The sequence below is a fragment of the Myodes glareolus genome, chromosome 26 (assembly GCF_982192425.1).
Source record: "Myodes glareolus chromosome 26, mMyoGla1.1, whole genome shotgun sequence".
Classification (NCBI taxonomy): domain Eukaryota; kingdom Metazoa; phylum Chordata; class Mammalia; order Rodentia; family Cricetidae; genus Myodes; species Myodes glareolus.
This window is the reverse complement of record NC_142051.1, coordinates 38,847,842-38,871,565: the sequence shown is the minus strand read 5'-3', so window position 1 is coordinate 38,871,565 and position 23,724 is coordinate 38,847,842. Positions and strand designations below refer to the sequence as shown.

General features: G+C 44.7%; 1 protein-coding gene across 16 annotated transcripts in view; it reads left to right on the top strand.

Moving 5' to 3' along the window:
* Anks1b (ankyrin repeat and sterile alpha motif domain containing 1B) overlaps positions 1 to 23,724 on the top strand; it is a 953,532-nt gene that overhangs the window by 658,387 nt on the left and 271,421 nt on the right. For all 16 annotated transcript variants that reach the window (XR_014999730.2, XR_014999729.2, XM_085683219.2 and 13 more), the window contains one exon: positions 21,626 to 21,778. Coding sequence is in view for 14 of the 16 variants with exons in the window: in XM_085683219.2 (XP_085539345.2) it covers positions 21,626 to 21,778 (153 nt within the window). In the remaining 2 variants the exon portion in view is untranslated. The remainder of the gene's footprint in view (positions 1 to 21,625; positions 21,779 to 23,724) is intronic.

Below are 23,724 nucleotides of genomic sequence, written 5' to 3'. Positions count from 1 at the left end.
AAATGTGGGATGTCAGGGGGCTGGAAGGTCACCTCAGATGTGGACTGTCAGGCCTATAAGTGGACCACTCACTTTAGACCACATTAGATTTTCCAGGAGTCAAGTTCATGGCACTCACTAAACGGCAAAGTAGAACAAGAAGGACAGACACTTTGCAAGAAATAATGATAGAATTCCTGAGAGTCAACCCACCCTGTGCCCAAAACACCACTTCTTCTCAGCCTCTTCTTCTTCACGTGCCTTAGTTAAATTCCCCGAGTTGTATTTTTTTATAATAAATCTTTTTTTTAATGGGCCAAGCAGTATTTTATTTTATAATAATTTTATATCTTATAATAACATTATATAATATATATCAAATATATTATATATTTTAAATATATTTTATAATAATATTATTTTATAATAAATTTTATGACAGCCTTTCTCTGAGCAAGAACAGCCATTTGGCCTCTCTCCGGTGCCATTGTATCCTACTGACTAGTTTGTCTCTGCGGATGAAGATTAGCATCTTGACTGTGCTGTCTTCATTATCCGAGCACGGAGCACTGGGTGCTGGACCATCATAATGCTCCCTGCATGTTTACTCCACTGAACGAAGCCTCACAACGGAGCAGATTAGAGATTCATCCTGAATGGGGTAGGGAGGAGCTTTTAAAGCTGCTTCCTGACACCGTGCCTTTTCATGCCGATGCTTGACAAAGAAGTAGGGCAGGTCCTTTGTGCATAAGCCACCCATAACAGTGGTGGCCTTAATTTTCTAGAGACTTCCTCCACAAATGCCTCCCCCCTTCTGTTTGCTAGTGAAAATCAATAACTAAAATCTTTAGGAACACATTGGGAGAAGCAATGTTTCCCTAGAACGGTTTTCTCTTCAAAATGGCAAACCCTATTATTGACAGGGTGCAAAGTAGCTACCATGTTTGGGGGACAATAGGTATTCAAATAGATTCTACTATTAGGTGTGAGGGTAGTGCAGTCAAAAATTCACCTGTTTTTTTTTTTCCTCAAAGTTTTGATGCGATTTCAAAAAGCGAAATGACTGCTACATTCCTCCAAAGGGACTAAGAGAGAGGATATCTCAATATCTTCCTTTAAATGAACTTATTCTGGAACAGTTTACAACATAGACCAGAGAGCTGAAATCTTGTGCTAATAAACTTTCCCTGATGTGTATATAGAAACAGAGAAGAAATTAGGGGAGTGATCAGGTCCTGCTGTAATGCCATTCTCCTGTAGCTGTCCACCTCCTTGTGCGAAAGAGCAGTGGGCGCCTTGGAGTTGTGCTGTAGCTACTGGGGAGAAGGAAAGGGGTGTGTTTATCTGAGCCTTTTTCTCTTCCCTGTATCTGTTTTCTAGGAACAATCACAGTTTAGAGCGGGAAGGTACTTTAAATATCCTGTAGGTATGCATCCTTTCTCCGGGTAAGGAGAGGGCATTCCAGATAGATTGCTACTTTGTAACAAAAACTGGAACTAAATCCCAGCCCCTGGCACTTGTGACAGTTACCCCTTGAGTGAATACTGTGTCATTTCATAGGCCCAGGGCCGGGAGATGAGTGTGCATGAGAGAAACAGAAAGGAGACCAGACAGGGCCAAAAGATGAAAGCAAAAACAAAAGTTTCTAAAATCAGGCTTCATTCGTGGATTCAGGCTTAAAAGGCGGCTTTTGAGACCTCCACGGACCTCTCAACCCTGTTCTTGAAGCTGGGCAGGAAAGACTGTGGCAGGGATCCAAAAGACCTGAAAAGGCAGGCAAGAGACAGTCAGAAGGAAGAACGAAGGCTTGCGTAGGTCAGGTCAGCTGGCCAGCAGCCTCCAGGGTCTCGCTTATCCTCGGAGGCAGCCGTAGAGATGACATCACCGGCTGCAGACATCACCGCACCCAAAAAGAAAGCCTAACAGAATAAGGAGAAATAAGTAAATAATCTTATTCATTTCTTCTTTGGTCTGGGCAGAGAAGAAGGGAAAATGGGCAACATGGAAGGGAATTCTCCAGAACATAGTAGGACCCGTCTTTACAGCATTAAGCTCCACGGAGATGACATTTTCATAGCATTAAGCCAGAGAGCATCATGCCGTAATGGTTGGGAACGTGGCCAGATTCCGAATTTGATGCTTGGCTGGGCTCTGCCTAATTGCGCAACCCTGAACAAGTTTGTAAACTTTTCTCTGCCCGTTTCCTCACCTGTAAATGGAAGTAATGATTGTTTTTTTTTTTCTTAGCCTGTAGGCATGTTGTGCCAATTAAGGGACTCCATAGTGTAAATCAGGCACTTAAAGCGGAGCCTAGGTTAGTGTATATGCCCTATAATGGTCTATTAAATGTGTTTTTTAAAAGGAAGTTGAAGCTGAACCACGAAATGTGCATGATTCCTTCCGCTCATTAAGGATACTTGAAAATTGCTACTCTGGGCATAAGCTATAAACAAGACAGTCCCTTTCATTTATTCATAGAACGGATACTTATGAACTGCCTGCCTCATGCCAGGTGCTGTTCTAGCTTCTAGTACTTGGTGTGACCCAAGACTTACAAGGTCATTGTCCTCAAGCAGATTATGTTATAGAACGGGGTAATGACACATAACCCTGGACAGACACTAGCGAGGGAATGGACAGGGAATGATGGGAGCATGTGAATGCTAATGTAGGCAGATACTCAATCAAAGCGATTTCATAGGGTTCTTAGCCACCTCTCCGGATCATCTAAACACCCTACGCCAAAGCAAACCGAGGGTGCCAAAGGGGTTACTGAGGTAAGTGTGTTAAACAATCCCATTGACAATGTCTCAAGAACTTGCAGCTTTTCAGGGGCTCCGAAATGAACGGTCTTGGGCTTTCGCCAAACCCAGTTTAGTCACCTGCCACGTGTGTCAACCTTAGGGGAGTTACTTCAACCCTCTACTCTTCGGGTTCCTTGTTTGCTAGAGGAAGATAAGGTAACGACTGTGCCACGCTTAGGTGGAGTTACAAATAGAACGGGACAAACGAAGGTCCTGACACTTAGGCCCAGTTAACATTACACCCACCTACTTGAGCTCCGTACATCCGCAATTACACAGGTCAGGAGCGTTTTGATGACACTCTTTCATAGGACAGAAGGTCACCCGATAGGGACGCACTTGCAGGCATCCGCATCTCCAACCGGTACATCCCTGCGCTGGCTTCTCACAGACAGCTTACCGGTCTCTCTCCACCGGTAGATTTCGCATAATCTGATTACTCACTATCTGGAAAGAAGAGGAAGAAAACCGCAAATCTGCTTGTCATCACCTGCTAACTCAACCACGCTGGGATACATTGGGGCGATTGTGTCACCCGTCGGAGCTAGGGGAGACAGTATGTAAAGCTACAACCACAGCCTCCCTGTATGAGAGACTCAATGAACCAGCATGATGCTGAGAGAGCTGCTTGTCTCTGCCTGGTAGAGATAGCGCAACTTGCCCCCCTTTAGCAGGGCCAAGAGAAGACAGAGAATAGCTTCCAGAGCAAAGGTTTAATGTATGTGGTATGGGAGGAACCGGAGGCAGACTAAGAAGCTGAGTCATCAAACCTTGACACTGTAGCTCCCGAAAATAGATAATGGCATTCTGATGCCATAGAAACACGCAAGGATGTGAATTTCCTCAAATTTTAGAGAATAGAGCACACCTACCAGTTTGCATAAGCCATTGTCAAGCCACTGTTGCCTAACTCTGTGCATTTATTTGACAGTTGAATGCAGTTTGACTACATTCTTATTTTTAATCGATTAACATGCAACGGAAATGATTGTTCTGTAGGTCTGCAGAGGTGCCAGGCATGTATGTAGGTCCTAGATACAGTGTAAGGGGGGAAAAAGATGAATTTACCCAGTGGTTGTAGCCAAAGGCAGAGCATGGACTGAACTATAATAGAAGCAAAATTGCAAGCTTTGGCTATTGCCCGGGGGAGGGGGGAGGGGAAGTCTCTTCTCCTCAGGGTCAGGAGAGGGTTTCTGGAGGAGGAAGCAGATGATTCAAGTAGCTATTCCCGTGTACCTTGAAAGCTTTATTGTCATGAGATTTTTGACACAGCTCACAATGCTCCAAGAAAAAAAAAAATGAACAAAGCCTAGCTGGCTTGGCCAGATGGGGATGCTATTTTTTTTTTCTTGTGTGTGTAATAACCATTCTCTAACATATAGCTAGAAATACTAATCCAGCCACAAATCCCATGCGTCACATCGCCCTGCGAGGTATTACAAGTCAGGCATGTCGGTTGCATCAAGCAAGCACCTGCAAGTCAGCTGTGACATAGTTAATATCTTTCCCCCACAAGCCAAACACAGTCTCGTTGCCTGTTATTTATTAGTGTTTAGTTTTGTTAGTGATAGTGGTGATCCATGGGACTTTTCAGTTTCAAGACTGGAAGTCTTCCCATCCTTCTTTGGCCTTTGGATTCTGCTCTGATGGCTGATCTCCTACAGACCGAAAATAAACAGTCTGCTTGGAAACCCGCATGTCCTAAGCATGCCCAAAAGACACTACAAAGTAAACCCTTCCATTAATAGCAAATATTTAAATAGATATTTCCTATATGCCAGTCATATTCCTAAATACCGTCAGATTAAATCTCAAATAACTCATTTAGATCTTACATTTAAGTTCCTGTGCCACAGGTAAAGAACTTAAAGCCAAAGAAAGCTAAGTAATGTAACTAAAGCCACACCGTAAGTGGCGATGTCAGAATTCTAGCCATTCTGACTGGTCCAGAGTCTACTCTTGTCTGCATTCCCCATAACCTCTGTTACCATAGCAGCAGGCCTCTGTGCCCTGTGGAACCAGGCACATTTCTGTGCCCTGTGCACCCAAATGCCATGTCTCTGTGTTCTGTGGACCCTAATGCCTTGTCTCTGTTTTCTGTGAACCCTAATGCCATGTCCCTGTGTTCTGTGGACCCTAATGCCTTGTCCCTGTGTTCTGTGAACCCTAATGCCATGTCTCTGTGCCCTGTGAACCCTAATGCCATGTCTCTGTGTTCTGTGGACCCAAATGTCACGTCTCTGTGCCCTGTGGTCCCTAATGCCATGTCTCTGTGCCCTGTGGACCCTAATGCCATGTCTCTGTGTTCTGTGGACCCTAATGCCATGCCTCTGTGCCTGGTGGACCCTAATGCCATGTCTCTGTGCCCTGTGGACCCTAATGCCATGTCTCTGTGTTCTAATGTCCCTAATGCCATGTCTCTGTGCCCTGTGGACCCTAATGCCATGTCTCTGTGTTCTGTGGACCCTAATGCCATGTCTCCGTGTTCTGTGGACCCAAATGTCACGTCTCTGTGCCCTGTGGTCCCTAATGCCATGTCTCTGTGTTCTGTGGACCCTAATGCCATGTCTCTGTGTTCTGTAGACCCTAATGCCATGTCTCTGTGTTCTGTGGACCCTAATGCCATGTCTCTGTGTTCTGTGGACCCAAATGTCACGTCTCTGTGCCCTGTGGTCCCTAATGCCATGTCTCTGTGTTCTGTGGACCCAAATGTCATGTCTCTGTGCCCTGTGGTCCCTAATGCCATGTCTCTGTGTTCTGTGGACCCAAATGTCATGTCTCTGTGCCCTGTGGTCCCTAATGCAATGTCTCTGTGTTCTGTGGACCCTAATGCCATGTCTCTGTGTTCTGTGGTCCCAAATGTCACGTCTCTGTGCCCTGTGGTCCCTAATGCCATGTCTCTGTGTCTGTGGACCCTAATGCCATGTCTCTGTGTTCTGTGGACCCTAATACCATGCCTCTGTGCCCTGTGGACCCTAATGCCATGTCTCTGTGTTCTGTGGACCTGACCATCGTGTCCCTGTGCTCTGGGATCATTCCCCAGTTCATTTGCCTTTAGGAAAAGGCCTCTCACCATTTTTCTTATCTCCTGCTTTCATTGTCTTATCTCTACTAACCTCCCTTCCAATAAGCAGGAATTCCACTCTCTCTTCTTTTTTAAAGCTGACATAACTGCTGCTCTTAGAGGAACTGAATATCAAGAAATTGCCAGCGTCCTTTCATGAGTTTCAGAGAAAACACATTTTAGCCTTGCTTGTTGTTCTCAGAACCCTCGTTGGAATAAATGCCAAACAGATCCACTTTAAAAAATTTTTAGGATTACAATTTAAGAATCATGGGCGTTTTGACAGGTTAAAAGCCTTACCTTAAACATATGCTCAGTTCTAACCCTTGAATCTTTCTTTACTTAGAAACCGCTGCTTAGTGGCAAAGGCTCGTATTTTCTGATTTTCTAAAGACTAAGAAGTAAATGTATTACAGGAACACTGGAATGTGGAGTTTTCCTCACCAGTGTATAAAAGATGATTACAGGAAATTTAGAAAAGATTGATTCCCCTTGCCTCTGGGACTCCATCACACCCTCATCTGTCAGCGTTTCCTGGCATCCACGTACACAGAACACTTTTTCTCAGTGTTACATGATGTAGTCACAAAGTACACAATTGACCGTATAACCAGGACATTAGCATCCAGGGCTCCGGTCCAGGGACAAGAGCCAGTGTAGCTACAAACACAGAGCCTGCAACATTCATCAGACAGCCGTAGATCCATCCACCCGTTCAGCCATCTCACGACTCCTGTTGGCCCTGTGTGAGGTTCTGAGGTCAGAATGGGAAACCAGAGAAAGTTTGGTCTGTGCTTCTGGTCATTCTACCCCACATTTAGACAGAGAGGGGTGGGTCCAGAGCTAAAATATTACCTGAAAAATGCTCTCAGAGGAGAAAACTAAATGCCTGGGATCAGGGGAGGATTTGTGAATGGATGATTTGAGATGCTTAAAGCCAGTCTCAGAGAAGGAGAGGTATTTTAGGGCACTGAAGGAGCCACTCTGGGAGATGCTGCCTGTTAGGACTGGGTAGTAAAAAAAAAGGGAAGGCTGACTGAGTGTTCTCTCCTTGTGTTCTTACCTTGGTGTGTGTGTGTGTGTGTGTGTGTGTGTGTGTGTGTGTGTGTCCCTCCCACTCCACATATTAGCCCCAAGAGAAACTATATAAGGAACTCTCAGAATTTCTCAGATCAATCAAATCTTTCTTTCTCTAAAACATATAGGAACTCTGGCTCTTAATTTTTATTTTTTATCTTTCTTTAATGTATACTAAAGAAAATGATTTATTCCTGAAGTTAGGGACCTTGCAGCCTTTGGTTTACAGGCAATGCCTAGGGGTTTTTTTTGTTTTTTTTTTTTTTTTTTGGTTTTTTTTTGTGGTTTGTTTTTTTTTTTTTTTGCCTTCTCTGTTCTCCACGGTAGCATTCTCACTGAGTTAAGTTACAGCTTTTGAAATGGCTTTGATAGCCCAGCTCTCTGGCAGCGGCTCCATTAGGAGAGCTGAAGGTTCTCACTCACTCTGTTGTCAGAAGAAATAAGATATTCTGAAATAACACGATAAAGACTGAGGCCCGAGAATTTCCCCAGCAACAGGCTTTCTCCTCGTGCCCACAGCTCCCACCCCAGGGAGAGGACCATGTCCTGGAGCAGCCTTAAAATACAGGTATAAAAACGTTCCTCAAGTTGTTTGATGTCTGCGTGTGCATGCGTACTTGTTCCATTTGCTTTTGCAATGCTAAAACATGAGACTACAGCCTTAGACACATTTAGAGCTTCATCTTTAGCCCTTGAGTTTTTTGTTTGTTTTGTTTTGGAGGACAGATTCACGCTACCTATCACAGGCTATCCTGGAACACAAGGTCCTCCTGCTTTGGTCTCCCAAGTGCTGGGATGACAGGCATCTGCCACCATACCCGGTGTAAAGGAGATTCTTGGGAACCCCAACCAGGACTTCACAATGGGCTTAAAGCGCTGAGCATAAAGCCACATTTTCCCCTATGTTCTGGATCTTCAGAACCTCCTAGTAAGGCTCTGTCTCGGCTGCCTTAGAGTGTACATATACCATTAACTGAAAAACTGGCTGTCCATGGACACCTGACCTAGTCTGCCTCTCTTGTTGTAGTTTATTGTGATGATACCTCTTGTCACCAAAGCTTAATACCAGACCACCAGGATGTATCCAGAAGTGGTGCCCAAACTACTGCTAATTATATCCAAAAGCCGCTTCAGAGCTACAGGTACCCAATGTGTTGAAAGGACAATAGCCGTTCTCCTGGGGTGGTGCCCAGTGTCTTCCTACCAAGGGCACCTTGACCAATGCCAACTGGATGTTCTGCCAATGCCACTGAAGCCTGCCCAGATGGGTGTCACTGCCAACTGCCAATGCCTAGAGTTGAGGGCACCAATATCTGCAGTATGGCACCATCTCTGCTTGCTGATGGAGTTCATGAAGCCAATTGTGCTAGCTCCTTTTGTTCCCAGTGTCCTCCCTCACCCCTTCCCAAAACACTTCAATGATAGAGGCCTCTTCATCTTAAGTCCTTGTCTATGGGTTAGGGACCAGGGCCCATTGAGAGTGCTAGAACCTGAGATGTGTTCAGAGGAACCAGCCCATCAGATGAGCATCTTCTGTTCCTTGAATCAAAGGCATCTTCTTTAGCTTCCATTTCTGAGCAGAGATCTTTGATGTTCCTGGACCCCTCATTTGAAACAGATTCCCTTCCAAATCAAGCCCTACCAGTCAACCGTAAATCCCCACACAAGATCGGTAAACACAGTTTTGTTCAGGTGAGAGCTGCACCACACAGCTCTAGTCAGCAAGCTGACAGGCTCCAGGTCCACGTGAGAAAACAAAGAACATTTCATTTTGCGTTTCAGGAGGTCATGCTGACCTGCCTTCAAAAATACATCCAGACTCTTACCATTTCCTGCCGCCTTTTTTCTGGTTTCTCTCCCAGGCACGCCCCTCTTTCCTCCAGATGACTTCCACTGCCTCTGAAATGGCCTCTCTATCCACTCTTCTCCATGCTCCTCTTTCCTCTGGATGACTTCCACTGCCTCTGAAATGGCCTCTCTATCCACTCTTCTCCATGCTCCTCTTTCCTCTGGATGACTTCCACTGCCTCTGAAATGGCCTCTCTATCCACTCTTCTCCATGCTCCTCTTTCCTCTGGATGACTTCCACTGCCTCTGAAATGGCCTCTCTATCCACTCTTCACTACAAAGGAGCCGAAATGATTTCTCTGAAGCATAGACCAGAGCATGTCTGACCTCTGCTCACACGCATGCACTGGCTTTCTGTTTCCCTTGGGCTCAAAGTGAGACCTTGCAGGACCTTCTAGACACTAGATTATCCATTCTCTCTCTGACCCAAATCCCATTCATTCGCAGCTACACGCTGAACCCACACATAGGTCTTGTTATTTCTCGAAAGCTCATTGGGCTTGTCCCTTCATGGGGGGCCTTTGTGCTAGCTGCTCTCGCTACCTGAGTCTTCCTCCCACTGTCTTCAAACCTTTCAGACTTCCTGAATGAAACCTCCCCTGACAACCCGTTAGAGTTCCCAGTCCCGTCTTATACTTCCACTTTCCAAAGAAACACAGTGTCTCTAACCATTAGCTGTCTCCCATTCTTTGAGTGGAAAGACAAGGACTGGTGTTATTGGACATTCTATTCCCTGAGGTCTCCAAAAGAGTTCCTTGGGTCCAGAAGGCACAGCCAGTATTTGAAGAGTGAAAATTGGAGGATGGGTGGATGGATGGATGGATGGATGGATGATGGTTAGTTGGAAGGAAGGATTGAGGGTAGGTCTCAGGTCTGTAACTGCTTAAGTGAATGTGAGCATGCTTAGTTTTGACTCCCATACAACTGACACCTTCTGTACTGCTCTTCACAGGCAGAATGTAAGTTATTCATTTGTACACTGCTAACTCTGACTTTATGGTACCGTTATCTGTTTGAAGTACCCCAATGAATAAAGTTATGTACATGCCTGAAGGTTTTAAGAAAGGACAGGGTTTTTAAATATCAAATAAATAGAACTGACATTCAAAGTTTTCGTTATCTTCTGAAAACTGAGGTTTGAGGAATTTTTTTTCCCACCAAGACTAAAAACGTGCAAAGGATTTTTCTGATTGATTGTAGCATTTAAGGTTTCTGTCTTAAGAGGAAAGCAGTGAGCTATATTAACAACCAGATCGCTACATGAATGTCAGAAAACATGTACTGGCAGAAGAAAGAGATCGCGTGTCTTTTTCTAAATATAATTCGCATCACTGGGAGAGCTGGGAAAATGTGAATGACGGCAAGTGTTCAGTGCCATAGTCTAGCTGCAGTGAGCCCTCTGATTGCCTTTGATCTAAACCCTTGCTTCATAAAAGAGCCTCGCACCGAGGAAATAAATCAAAACAAGTAGAGATATTTAACACAGGGCTCCAGGGTCAACATGATCTCAGCAGGGTTTGTAAATTAAAAGATGGTAGGAAAAAGAAACATTTCACTTTATTGAATTTTTAAAAAAAAACATACTTTTAACACAAAGCTTCAGGGAACGGTACAATACAATCATTCAGCAAAATCACCCAACCCTTGGGCTATATTTATATGTGTCCCGTGTAAACCCTTTATGGGTCTTCCCACCCACAGCCCACATAGTTTCCCATGGCAAGTAGCTAGCTCTTCTCATGTGGGGCCACAGAGAGTTACTCTGTGTGCACAGGTGAAGCTAAAACATGCCGGAGCCTGGCGAACAGGACACTCACACCCTTGCCGACAATAGATTCTCCTGTAAAAACTGCTATTGTTGGTGTCATTCTTTTCCAACTATGATTTATAGTTATCTGTGTTGGCAAGTCTTTTTTCTGAACTTGTGATCAGACCAATGCGTATGACTAGAAAGTTTCTCCTCTGTCCTTGAGGACAGAAGTCTAGTCTCACCCAGTGGAGGCTTCTCCTTATACTCTGAGATTAGAAGTTGGTCAGCTATATGTTTTGAAAACATTTCTTACTATGCCCTCTTTACTGTCCATTGTTCCATTATTATTTACTCCCTGATTTAAGTTATTAGGAATGGGGATTTTCTCCGGGCTAAATCTTAATTCATTTCTCTTACTTCATGGGACATGAAGAGACAGAACAGCATTTAGCACAAAGCATTTTACTTTCCTTTATTTCCTCCCCACCAATAGACAGACAGACAGACAGACAGACTGATGGATGGATGGACAGATGGATGGATGGGAGGGAGGGTGGGTGGATAGCAGATAGATAGATAGATAGATAGATAGATAGATAGATAGATAGATAGATAGATGGATAGCCTAAACTTTAATTGAAGATCCCAGAAGTCCAGAGTTAATGAGGCTTAGGTAGTATATGACAAACCGTTCTCTGCACTCCATAGCAACATTCAGACACAAGTCTCTTACCAGTGGGGGCCTATGTGTCTCCTTATTCTTTTATGGAATTTGTACCTACAACACAGTCTGGACCTAAACAAAGGGGCTTGGAGCAGCGAGGCCTTCTATGCTTGGATCTTCCCCTTGCAGTAGCTGTACAGCACAGAGAATTTAACATGCCTTGCCTCCCAGCCAGAGGCTCAGCATATTAACTCTTCCAGCTCCCACAGAAGAAATAGCATAACCCGGGTTCATAGACCCCATAAAGACCCTAGAGATCACCTAAACCCTTAGCGAGCGAGATGACATTTGGGAAGCCTCTCTGGGCTTTTTAGAGTGCCGTATATCTGCCAGGTGGTGTCCTTAATGGTAACAGTGCTGTTCATCCCCTAGACATCTCTGTCCAGCAAAGCTTCGCTGCCCAAGCTCTCAGATATTGGCAAGTGGACCCTTCTCTGGGACCCTGTGGTCAGTGGATCCGCTCTCCTCCTTCATGTTCAATCACTTTTTTTTAAGAACCACAGATGATAGCAGCGCATTGATCTCTAAGCCCAGGACTTAGACTGGGCTGGGGAAGGGGGGGTAGGATTTGATCCTCACACCACCTCACAGACCTGCATTTGAACTTGGCAACATATTGTCTACCTTCACCGCTTGTCCTGGTTTACTTTCAGGGCCACTGACGTTCTGAGTCTTGGGGTAACATCAGCACAGAGCGCAAGATGCTAGATCAAGTATCTGGAACAAGATATGGGGCAATACTGGCTTTGTGTGTTATCCAGTTAAGCAGGCTGAGAACTCAAAGCACACCCATATGGGAAAAGAGAAGCCCCAGTCCGTTGCAGCAGCACGGACAAGTTTAGCAGCTGACTTGGCACTCTGGGCACAGGTAGCCCATTAAGTGGTGGGTTTGGGGGTTTTCACCTGTGCAATGATATGCCATTCATACAACAACCCTTGCCTACATAAGAATCTACCCCAAGTCTAATTCACACAGCTCCCGTGTGAGTGTGTGTGTGTGTGTGTGTGTGTGTGTGTGTGTGTGTGTGTGTGAGAGAGAGAGAGAGAGAGAGAGAGAGAGAGAGAGAGACTGCTTTTTACACAAAGATTGTTAGCCTCAGACTTACCTCCAACTGTCCTTGGCTCTTTAATTTTCAAGAAAGGCAATCAAAATTCCCAAGCAGGCCAGCAAGGATGGATCAGTGGGTATGCACTCTACTGCCAAGCTTGATGACTTGATCAAACCTGAATTTGATCCTTGAGACCAACACAATGGGAGGAGGAGAAAGATTATGGACAGTTGTACTCTGACCTCCACATGCATACTGTGACACACGCGCACCTCTATACACACCATAAATAGATCTAAAATAAAGAAAATAGTTCTTCCCGCCCCCACAAACTCTGGCGCAGGCTCATGTTCATTCTTGTAGGCTGCTGGTCATCCTCAACCCTTTATTCTTTCTGCTTCCTGTGCCGTTTTGGTTGCTTCCTAAACCCTCCGTCTCTGCACTTTCTGCCTCCTAGGAGCTCTAGGTAACGCTCACCCACTCAGGTGTAACCAGGCCTCTGCGCTTTTCTAAGTGAGATCCCTCCTGACTTACACGCCAGATCCCGTGCCCTCTTCCTCTCCATCTTTCCCACCGGCCCTGCAGCCTCTTCCCCACTGAGCCTACCATCCTTGAAACTCCTTCTCCCCACTTCTCCTCTTGTCCTGAGCATCTTGGCTCTGCCTCCTCAGGCTGATGATCAGTTTCCTCATCCACTGGAAGAGGTTCATTCTCTTCTCACTCTTCAGCATCCCCCTGCGGTACCACCTACCCACTAGCACTCCACAATAAAAATCTGTGGAGTTCACATAGTTCCTGAGTTCACCACGGATCGCATTAAGCTCTCCTTGCATTTTTCCAATGAACATATATGACAAGGCTCATGGATTCTTTCCATCTCTCATATTACAAATCGGATGGCGGGTGTTTGGCCAGGATACGGAGTTTACTCAAGGTCAGGCAACTAGGAACCATGGCAGCCAAGGCTCCCATCTGTACTGCTCATGATGCCAAGGTCATGTGACTCCCACTTTTCAGGTGCCATTCTACAGCCTTTAGTTTCTCATGTCAGAAAAGTGGCCATATCATTTTACTATATTCTTTTTTTTCTTGCCCAGTAAAACCACCACAGAGCTCAACATCCAAGCTAGAAACTTGGGACACGCTCCCTAACTCTAACCTCATTCTCATCTCTACGTAATTGTCGCACGTGGATGATGATATGATTGGCAGACAGATGCTCACAGCTGCAGTTCAGGGAAGCAAAGCTTATCTGAAAGCAATAGATGTGAACATTTATGGGCACAGCAAGGAAAAGGCCCTGCCATGCACTGTCAAATGAAGGCAGTGACCCCATAGGAATGTCTCTGCAACTCTCCCGCTTTCACTTATGCTTATGTTCAAGTAAAGGCTACGCTACCAGAACAAAGAGCGTCATAATGCAATTTAGTGGGCAGAACGTTGGTTTCACCCACATTACAGTCTGGGTTTACAGATTGGCTCTACGTTCTACAATCCCAGAAGGACCCAGGACTTTTGCTCTGTCCCTGTGTAATCTAATCCATGTCTACTCTGGGTGATTCATGGACTGGCAGCCTTAGCATCAGCATGCGGTTTGTGAGAAATTCAGCAGCTCAGATACTCCTTCCAGCTCAGATACTCCTTTCGGCTTAGATACTCCTTCCAGCTCAGATACTCCTTCCAGCCCCCACTTAATGAGACTCATAGGTCAGCCAGCTGCCACATGACTCCTTCACAGTGAAGGCTCTGGGGTCAGGGCTACCCAGTGGGCATTGATGTTCTGGACAATGAGAAGATTTTAAAAAGAAATAAACTCCCAAGCAAAGGACCTTTGTCATGTTGAAGCTGATCTGACTTGGAAGATAGCTACATGCCAAGATTCAATTAGGCTCCTATAAATAACAAACCTATCTCATAGTAGCATCTTCCAAAAGGCTGATGTGTCTTCTGTCTGACTGAAGTCATGAGCCCATCCTACTTACAAGCTTTTGGCAGAATGACCTCTTGTCTCTGATGGTGTGATACTTCTTGACATTGTTAGAACAAAAGCTGGATGGTGGTGACTATAACACCTTTAATCCCAGCACTTGGGAGGCTGAGGCAGGCAGATCTTTGTGAGTTTGAGGCCAGCCTGGTCTACAGAGCGAGTTCCAGGATAGCCATGGCTAGATAAAGAAACCCTGTCTTGAAAGCAAAACAAAACAAAACAAAAAAGTTAAAATAAAAAAAGAAAGAAAAAGCAGTGCCTACCTAGTCGATTACTGGCTTTGAAGATTCCTTATTCTATTGGTCTAACTGGCATGCTAGTGTCAGAGTTCCAATTTAGTAGCTTGCTGCAAACTGCTTTTATTGTGCTTTAATCTCAAATATATTCAGTCTTTCTTTTTCTGTTTCCAATATCTATTATTAGTTGATTTTCTGTGCTTTTTGTTTTGTTTGAGGAAGTTGGTATTGTTGTTTCTGAGATAGTGCTCCTGTCGATCAGTCTGACCTCAAACATTCTATGCGCCGAGGCCGTCCTTGAACTCTTGATCCTCCTGCCTCCATCCCCCAACTGCTGAAATTGTAGCCCGCCACTCTGCGGAATCTATCATCAGTTTTCGTTACCTTCCGTCTTTTACCTCTGTCGTCTTAGAAAGCAGGAGCACTGTCTATGCAGACCAAGCTCATGTGAAGCAGATAAAAAGAATGACATCCTGGATATATGATCACCCCGTGTAATCTCACCCACACCTGACTTCAGCTCCCCTTGGGACAGCGTGACTACAGCTGATTAAATACCCCGTGTGGCAAGGATGGCGCGAAACTCCACTTACATTATTTCCCTGAATGAGCGGCAACTTGGTTCAAGGATGTTCTTGTGTCTCTCATGTTGCTGTAAATATATATATAGTTTGTATATATTTATGATAGGTATATGCAGGATATAATATATAATGTAGCTATATTATATATGGTGTATTATGCTATGTTATATATAATATAGCTATATTATAATGATGTATTATATATATAGCTACACTATCTATAATATACCATATATATGTATATATATTAGGTACCAGACTAAGTATTTCGGATAAAATGAGATTGAAAGGGAACAGGGCTATAGCGATCATAATTGTTCCGAAAGTCTTCTGTTTTGCTGGTTTTACCCATTTCTTTTTAAAGCGTTTCTTCCTTTTCATACCTACAGAAAACATTTCAAATGTGAGTTGCTAGCTGAGGTACAGGCAGCCTCAGAGGCAGGGACATTCTAGAGCTGACTGCCTTGAAGGTCAGGAGTGCCCAGAACCCTTTCCTACAGTCCCCGCGCTCACCTTGTCCCTCTGGTGGGCACAGTAGCTCGGCATTTTCCAAGAGGCTCTGGAAAGACTCCCAGGCGGAAGGCAGCAACCAGGAAGGCGTGTGGCAAACGCTTTAGCATATCTGAATTTAGTGGAGACTGAAGTTTGGCTGCTGTTTCCATTTTCGGTCCCAGCTAAGGTTTTCCCCAGACTTTGGAATTCAGCGAGTCAAACCCGGCTGCATTGCTGTGAACCGTTGTTAGGAATGCCTGCTGTCCGCCCACAGTGCCTCTCACATCCCAAACTGTGCCGGACTTCTGCGCATGCTCCAAGGTACTGCTGGCCTGGCAGGCCCTGGGGCTGTGGCTTCCTAACTCGGTCTCGCCAGATGTTCCTGCTAGAAAAAGAGCTTAATCTTCGCTAATTTGAACAGCATTTACACTACTACCTACGGGTATTGCCAAAGAGCCAGGAAAGAAACGCGGGTGCTATCTGACCCATAGTCTGTGCATTTCCTAATTTTTCCTCCTTTCTGTAGTTTTGTAATTGGGCTTTGTTGTTGTTGTTGTTGTTGTTGTTGTTGTTGTTGTTTTTCTGGGTGAGCAAATCAGATACTATCTTATAATTAATTTATAAATCATGGGATTACAGCACTTAGGGGTTACTGTAAAGAAGAACTTTGAGGCTGCTGGTCTAACACCTTTATCAGTGAAGCCAGGGAGGGCAAGGTGTCTTGCCCAGGGTCGCACAGCTGGTGGGATCAAAAAGATGGAATTAAATCCTGTAGTAAGGAGCTGCGGGCAGGCCTGCTTTTCATCCCGCCTGGCTCCTGCACAGCTAGCTTAGCCCCAGAAATAATAACACATAAGTTGTATTCATTTAAACACTGCCTGGCCCATTATCTCTAGAGAGTTAGTTACTGACTAACTCTCACATCTTGATTAACCCATTTCTAATAATCTGTGTAGCACCACGAGGTGGTGATTTACCGGAAAAGATTCAGCATGTCTGACCTGGTGGCTGGCTCCATGGCGTCTGCCTCATTGCCCTCTTCCCAGCATTCTGTTCTGTTTACTCCGCCTACCTAATTTTCTGTCCTGTCGAAGGGCCAAGGCAGTCTCTTTACTAACCAATGAAAATAACACATAACAGAAGGCCCGCCTACATCAAAATCCATTGCATTTTATAGTACAGCAAACTATCTGAAGTTGGTTTTGGTTCTTGATACATGGAAGTTTTAAATGTTACCAGTGTTTGGCCTTTAAAAAAAAGAAATCCTTAATTTTTATGACACAGAGTACAGATGTTCCTGCAAATGAGTACCAAACCTCTGAAATGTCTACTTAAATAATTCAGTGTGTGCGATGGTCCTGACAGAGGCCTTGGAGATCACGAAAGTTCCTAAGACCTTGTTTCTCTGCCAAGGGCAGTGAAGTTAATACACTACTAATGCTCCCTTGAAAGTAAGGTGGCCTTAGAGAAATCTTGGGAGAGCAGGTAGAAAAAGGGTTCTGGCTAAAGAAGACAACAGAAGCAGAGGTAATGGAGGTAGATGAGCTGTCCGGAGGAATATGTTCCTGTCAGTACTTGAACTCATGCAGTAAGCATGTGCAGTAAAGACTGTCTTCGGCCGTGATGGGTAAAGATGGAGTTCGGTGAGGTAGGAAGGATATTGGTGCTGTCTAGCTCAGTTTCCTTCCTCCTCCTCCTCCTCAGTCTTATGCCAGTAATTGCCAGTAGACTCATGAATTAAAGAGCCTGAGTTGATTCTATAGGTACAATTTATAAACACCAAAGGCTTTCAAAAAACTTGTAACCCTTGTCAGCTTTTCCCCCTGTGTATCGAAAACTCAATAGCTGGCAATGATAATAACAAAAATGTCTAGTTTTCTACCTCCATCAGTCTATGGGTCAGTTATAGTGACCTAACACGGACTGAATTTTCCTGGGCTCCAAATTTAATTCTAAACTTTGGGTTAAATTCAACTTCGTAAGTCTTCGTTGACCTCCTTGTCCTAGCAATTATACAAGTACTCAGCAGATATTAGTCTTACAGGGATGGCGTAAGAATAAATGTGTATACGTTTAGCACAGGCAGAGCATGAAGGAATGAGCGGAACAGGGGAAACAGAGAGGCTGCCAACCAGCCATTCCATCTGCCAGCATCAATGGAACTGGGAAGTACCTCCAGCCACAGTGAGACATAATGCGCTTCCCCTGCAGTTCTAATGCAGGAAGAGAGGCAAGAACTTGGATCAGTCATTCTATGTCCTTGGGTTACCTTGTTAGGGAAATGTCTAAGTGCAGAGGTGTGAGCTAAGAGGTCGAGAAGAAAAGACGTTCGCAGAAGTAGACCCTGTCTACAACAAGATGAGAGGCATGAGGAGTGCAGGGGAGGAAGGGTGGACGGCGGACAAGAGAGTTTTAATTCGATGTGAAAGATAACCAGCCAAGGGAAAAAAACGTGTGCAGCTCCCATCCGCGTGTGCATGCCATTTAAAACAATTGGGCACGAAGAAAACGAAGAGTCATCAGGTAGCTATTAATCCAAATCACCATGCCAGGCAATTTGCACACTATACTACAAAATATCCCAAGACTTGGGGTACGTGTCCTAGAAAAGAGGGATGTGAGGCTCAACTAGCAATCTAACTTGCCAAAGACAGCCCAACCAATCAGTAGCGTTTCTGGGACTACCAGATTCTAAAGCCCTCTTTGGAAGGAGACTGAGTTGGAAGCCATCTTGGAAACCAAATCAGTAGGGAGTGTCAACCTCAGGAGTTATGAAGACCGTTTCCTGAGCTTCTACTTGGGCAAAGGACTGATGCTGCCTCTTTGCTGGCTGAGGAATGTGGGTAGGAACTTTGTTCTCAGCTGAAGGATAGAAATTGGTTGTTTGACTTCCATCCACAATAGCTATAAGATATGAGATGGCCTTAAAAATTTATTTTAATTATGTGTTTTATAATTCGTGAAGATTTCAGTCCTTGAAAAGTAACTCTAGACCTAAGACAAGAGCATTGCAGGCATGGAAAATTATATAAGCAAAGTACTAAGAGTGCCTTGTGCAGTTCGTGGTTGGGAAGTGGCTAGTAGCAACTCGGTGACTGTTGATGTGTGCGTGTGTTCAGTCACACCAGTAGCGTATGCAGCAGGACAGTGAGAGACAGGGTCGATTTTAGTTGACTTTTAATGGCGCAATAGGACATTTGGACTTTTCTCTAGAAGGAATCACGATAGATTCTGGTCCAAGGGTAGACTTATGAACCTGGCTGAGGTTCTACTGAGTATAAGCTGAACCAAAGGTGGGAGGCCACACGGAAGGATTTTGCATCCATTTTAACAAGTGGTAATGAGAACCTAAGCTGGGGAGTGGTAGTAGAAGCAAAATTAAAGGAACAAATGGGACAGCTTCTTTGGAAGAAGCTACTGCACAGCAGAGTGGTCACTCTACATATCGTTAGTTATGTCTCAAGTTCATTTTGCAACTTTATTTGGCGCTGAAGGTCTCCTCCAGTCAGGTCCGCAGAACCTTCATGATTTGGTGGTCATCTGTTCACAAACATTTTAATTTATGATTACAATGATGGTGCTGGATGCATTTTAACTGACCTGTTCTGTGCTGTGTCCACGGCATCCACCAGAAAGAGCGCTGGGTATTTATTGAATAAGCAAACGCACGGATGCTGCTCTACACACGCGCGCGCACACCCATTTCCAGAGTATCTGCACCTTGGCGCTCTAGCCACCCATCTGTCACCCCGCCAATATTCCTGTCACTCTTGCCTCTTCAGGGTGGTGGGTCGTGCTTTACAGGAGGATCCAGGTTACCGAGCAGTCTTCATGCAGTGAGATTTTAGTGTAATGTGTTTCCCAGCCTGCAATCAAGTTCCGTTGACTTGCTTTGCTACTTCTTGGTGTGAATTCAAATCCGTCCAGTGATGTTCTCATTGTGCAAAACAGTAGAAGTTCAGTTCTAGCCTATTTCAAACCTCCAGTTTTATTTTTATCTCTTACACACACACACACACACACACACACACACACACACACACCCTAAGTTCAGTTTTCTCCCAAGAGACTGACACCCCACCCCCTTTTCTGGTCCTCAATTATTTGGTATTGGGACAAAATAAAAGGTATTAGAGAAGAGGTGAATGTCTTGATCCATTGGGTTCATCCTGCAGTTGTCTGAAGGGCACCCCAGATTCCTCCAGTGACCATTGAGTAACCAAAATGTGACAGGTAGTCAATGACTGACCTTTTCCAGGAATTGTGTGTGAGTGCCCAAGGTGAGCTGTGGGAAACCTATTACACAGTTTTCTGGGTAAGAACAACCAACTCTTTTCCTTAAGTCTGCCCATAGTAACCACTGCTAGCTTGGTCAGCTTCTTGGGTTGACTACCTTACTCTTAGGTTGTGTCAACCGCCATGTTCCCCTGTCTTCCCTTTTGCCCTTTCTCCACTTATTCCATCAGGTGAGTACCCTATGTCTTGGGTCAGTGTTTAGGTTGGTTCACCCACTTGTTAACCTATCAGGGAAAATGCACTGCATACCTGGAGTCTGTAATTTACCAAAGAGGAAAGCGCTCACTACATCCAGGCCTCCACTTTGGGTCCTAGTCTCCAGGTTTATACGCAGCACTCAGTTATTTGTGCCCGCCACTAGACTGTGTTTGGCAGACTCTGACTCACCACTCCTTGTCACCATACAATGAATACTGAGTAAGAGCCACATGGACAGGCATTTGGTGAGTAGCCCAAATGGGGTCAGGCGATAGAAAAGCAAAATACGAGCATCCCACACACCCGAGGTGCTGGTGTCGATAATGAACTACACTGTAGCTTTGAAACGGTGGGTACTGAAACCTAGAACTGTAGGTTACATTAAAATGGAAAGGATACTCTCCACCGAGAACCCTGCACAGTGACAGAAAGCTCACGATGCTGAGATGAAAATCTGAATCCTGGGTGCCAACACTAATCTTTTCCTCTGCTCACAAACCAGAATCCTATAGATTTCTGTCCATGTTTTAATCTCCTTAAATCTGATGGAAGAGGAAAGCCCATTCTGCACCATGCCCACTTAGGTGCTCCCAGCAGGCGCCTTACTGAAGGCTGATGAGGGGGCCGCTCTCCTGAGGAACTCCAGTACCAAACCCTAGCCTGGCATGCGGGCATTCTAAGTTTCAGAAGTGAGTCGTGTCAAGCACAAGAACCACGAATTCATCTTAGATTTCAAATAAAAAAATTAAAGGACTTAGAAGAAGCTATATAAATTTTTCAACCCAGAAGTTCTTCCTGCCTAAATTATTTTCACATTCCAATTTAAACTCAGAAACATTATGTTGCTGTCGCACTTCTTTGTTCCCCTGGAGTATTAAAAAAAAAATCTGTATATAGCTGACAAAAAATAGAAGCCTGTCTGCCAGAAAGTCCCCTATTCATGTCTAACATACTGTAGAGCTAAGGTGGAACACATGGTCTTGAAGCACCCAGGGCCTCTTTTTAGCTGGCTTGCCACAGCCGTGTGTTTCTCCAGCGTGTGTGCACTACCTACAGTACATGTCTTGCATAAGCATGAACCCCCTTGGGATGTTTAAGTCATGCGGTCTTTCCACACACTCGGACGTCGCGCGTATGAGAATTACCATCTCTATTTTGAAGATGCCGTGCCTTTCGCCTCCTCCCCGCCCCCACGTCCAACCCTGGTAACTCAACTGACATCCCTCGTAATGTTCCCTTCCGACAGAACACCAATAAAGTTCTGAACAGAAGTTTGGCATATTTCATCATCTCAAACCCAGAGTTAATTTAGCACCTAAATTGGAAACTTCTGGGTGTATTTTTGAAAACTAATTCAGCGTGAAAATTACTAATGATTTAGAATTGTTCATAGAGGCTTTTCCTTCTCCTTACTTCTCTATCCAGAAATATCTGATGCTTTATATCAGATTAATTTGTCAGTGGCCAGATGCTTCCTGTTGTTGGGGCCGAAGGGAGCTGGTTTAAGTAATGTCTAATGTGTCGTTCTTCATTGCAGATGAGACCCATTGGCCATGATGGCTACCATCCCACCTCTGTCGCTGAGTGGCTGGATTCCATCGAGCTGGGGGACTACACCAAAGCCTTTCTCATCAATGGCTACACATCGATGGACCTGTTGAAAAAAATCTGGGAGGTTGAACTTATCAATGTAAGTTGCGCTCTCTCTGACACTTGAACTGTTCGGCTTTCGATGTGACGTGAACTTTATTGCAGATGGAGAATTCTTTCTCTTTCTCTGTAACTGTTTGGACATCTAGTAAGGATTTACAGATAAACACGTGTGTGTGTGTGTGTGTGTGTGTGTGTGTGTGTGTGTGTGTGTGTGTTAGCTCTGAGTCTTTTGATGTTCTGAGATGGTGAACTGAGATATAAGGAGAAGACCCTTGGGGCTTTTTGCATTATCTAACGAAACCTTCCAAGAAGTTCTGGGTTTTCCATTTTAGGAAACCCTTGTCGGTTTAGCATCGGGATGTGGTGGCAAAATAAGCTCCCCGCCTGATCTCTGCCCCTGTTCACTATTAAAAGCCAGAATTATCGCGTTTTCATCCCTTAATCACATTCTTTTTAGCACTCCGGCATGCTTCTTCATCTTCATTCCTTAATTAGGATTCAGACCCCGCGCTCGGAGGGACTGCTTCAGCGCCTGCTAAGCAGGTTGCTGTCATCAGGAAAGTGTTATCTCCTGGAGTCGGCGTCCAATCGTATGTCGTCTCTGCTTTATGCATACATACGCTTGGCATAAATTTTCTGTCAACGCTGGCCAGCATATGTTGCCATGTATCCAAGCCCAGAGAGATCAACTCAGTCCTCATAAGCGATTCCGATTCTCCCTCACTTCCTTTTTACTCTCATTTTTTTTTCCTGAATACAAACAGGTGAAGGAATGGCGTAGAGGGGTAGCGTGAAATGATTGTGCGCATTTGTGCTGTGCTCGCGCATTGTAAATGTTCCTTTTTGAAGGTAATACAGTGATCAATCACTCTTTTAGAGGGTTGTTTATCTTCATGGCCTAATGATTGGGAAGGCATTTGCAAGGTGAAATAAAGCCGACAATTATTACTGCTTCTTCTTAGCTCTCTTCTGCCTGCTATGTTGCTCTCTGTCCCAGAGTCTAGAGTCTCCATGTTACCTGCCATTAATTATTTTAATGAGCATTATGACTGTAAGCCGATATGTCTTGCTTTTGACAATGTATCTTTAAAAATACATCTTTCCTGGGACATTTTACAAAATTGTTCTTGAGTCCAAAAAGCACATGAAGTTCAATAGAATCTTGGCTTCTGGCTTGCCATTAGTAACTCCTAACTTGTTGCTTCCTACTCCTTCACCAAAAACCATCCTCACCAAAAGAAAGCCACTTCCTGAATCTCTGGTTAGCATTGTTCTTAGTCATTGTAGCAAAGGAACAACTGAAGCTGCCTCAGGTTTTGGTTGTGATGGGTAAAGACTTCCGTCCTCGGTGAGACGTGACGTTCGTCTCCTGGTTCCTCTGAGGCACTCACTTGTGAACAAGGCCCCTCTCCATACATCAGCCACATCAGTTTCCACATTGAAATGTGTCCCGCTTAATGGTAGAACTAGAAAACTAACCCTATGCCATACCCTCGGGATACACCTGTTCCCTACTGCAGACCTGCTGTGAAGTCGTGTGTGGGCCATTCACCCGACTGCTGTCAGCAGTACTTCCCGGCGAACAGGATGGCTTCTGGGAAGGCTCTACAATATCCCTCGTGTTGGGTGACAGGGAGATCCTGACGCTGGAAAGCCCATAGGTTTGTTTCCTGGGCCTACAGACTAATCACAACCGCCTTTGAATTCAGAGAGGAAAACAGAAATATGCCTTAGTGCCCATGTGGCCTCTTTGGTTTCCCTCTTAGCTGCACTGACTCGATTACATTCCGACTTAGAGAAGTTCAAGTTCGAAGTATTGCTTCCAAGTCTGAAGGCATAGTCACTGTGCTCGAAGTCCTCTGACCTGTGTGCCTGCCATCAACACAGTGTAGCTTTCTTAAGTAAACTCTTTGGATTTAAATTTCTGTGGCATTTTATATATGGGAAGTTACCACTCTGCAAGGAGAGAATGCAAGTCATTTA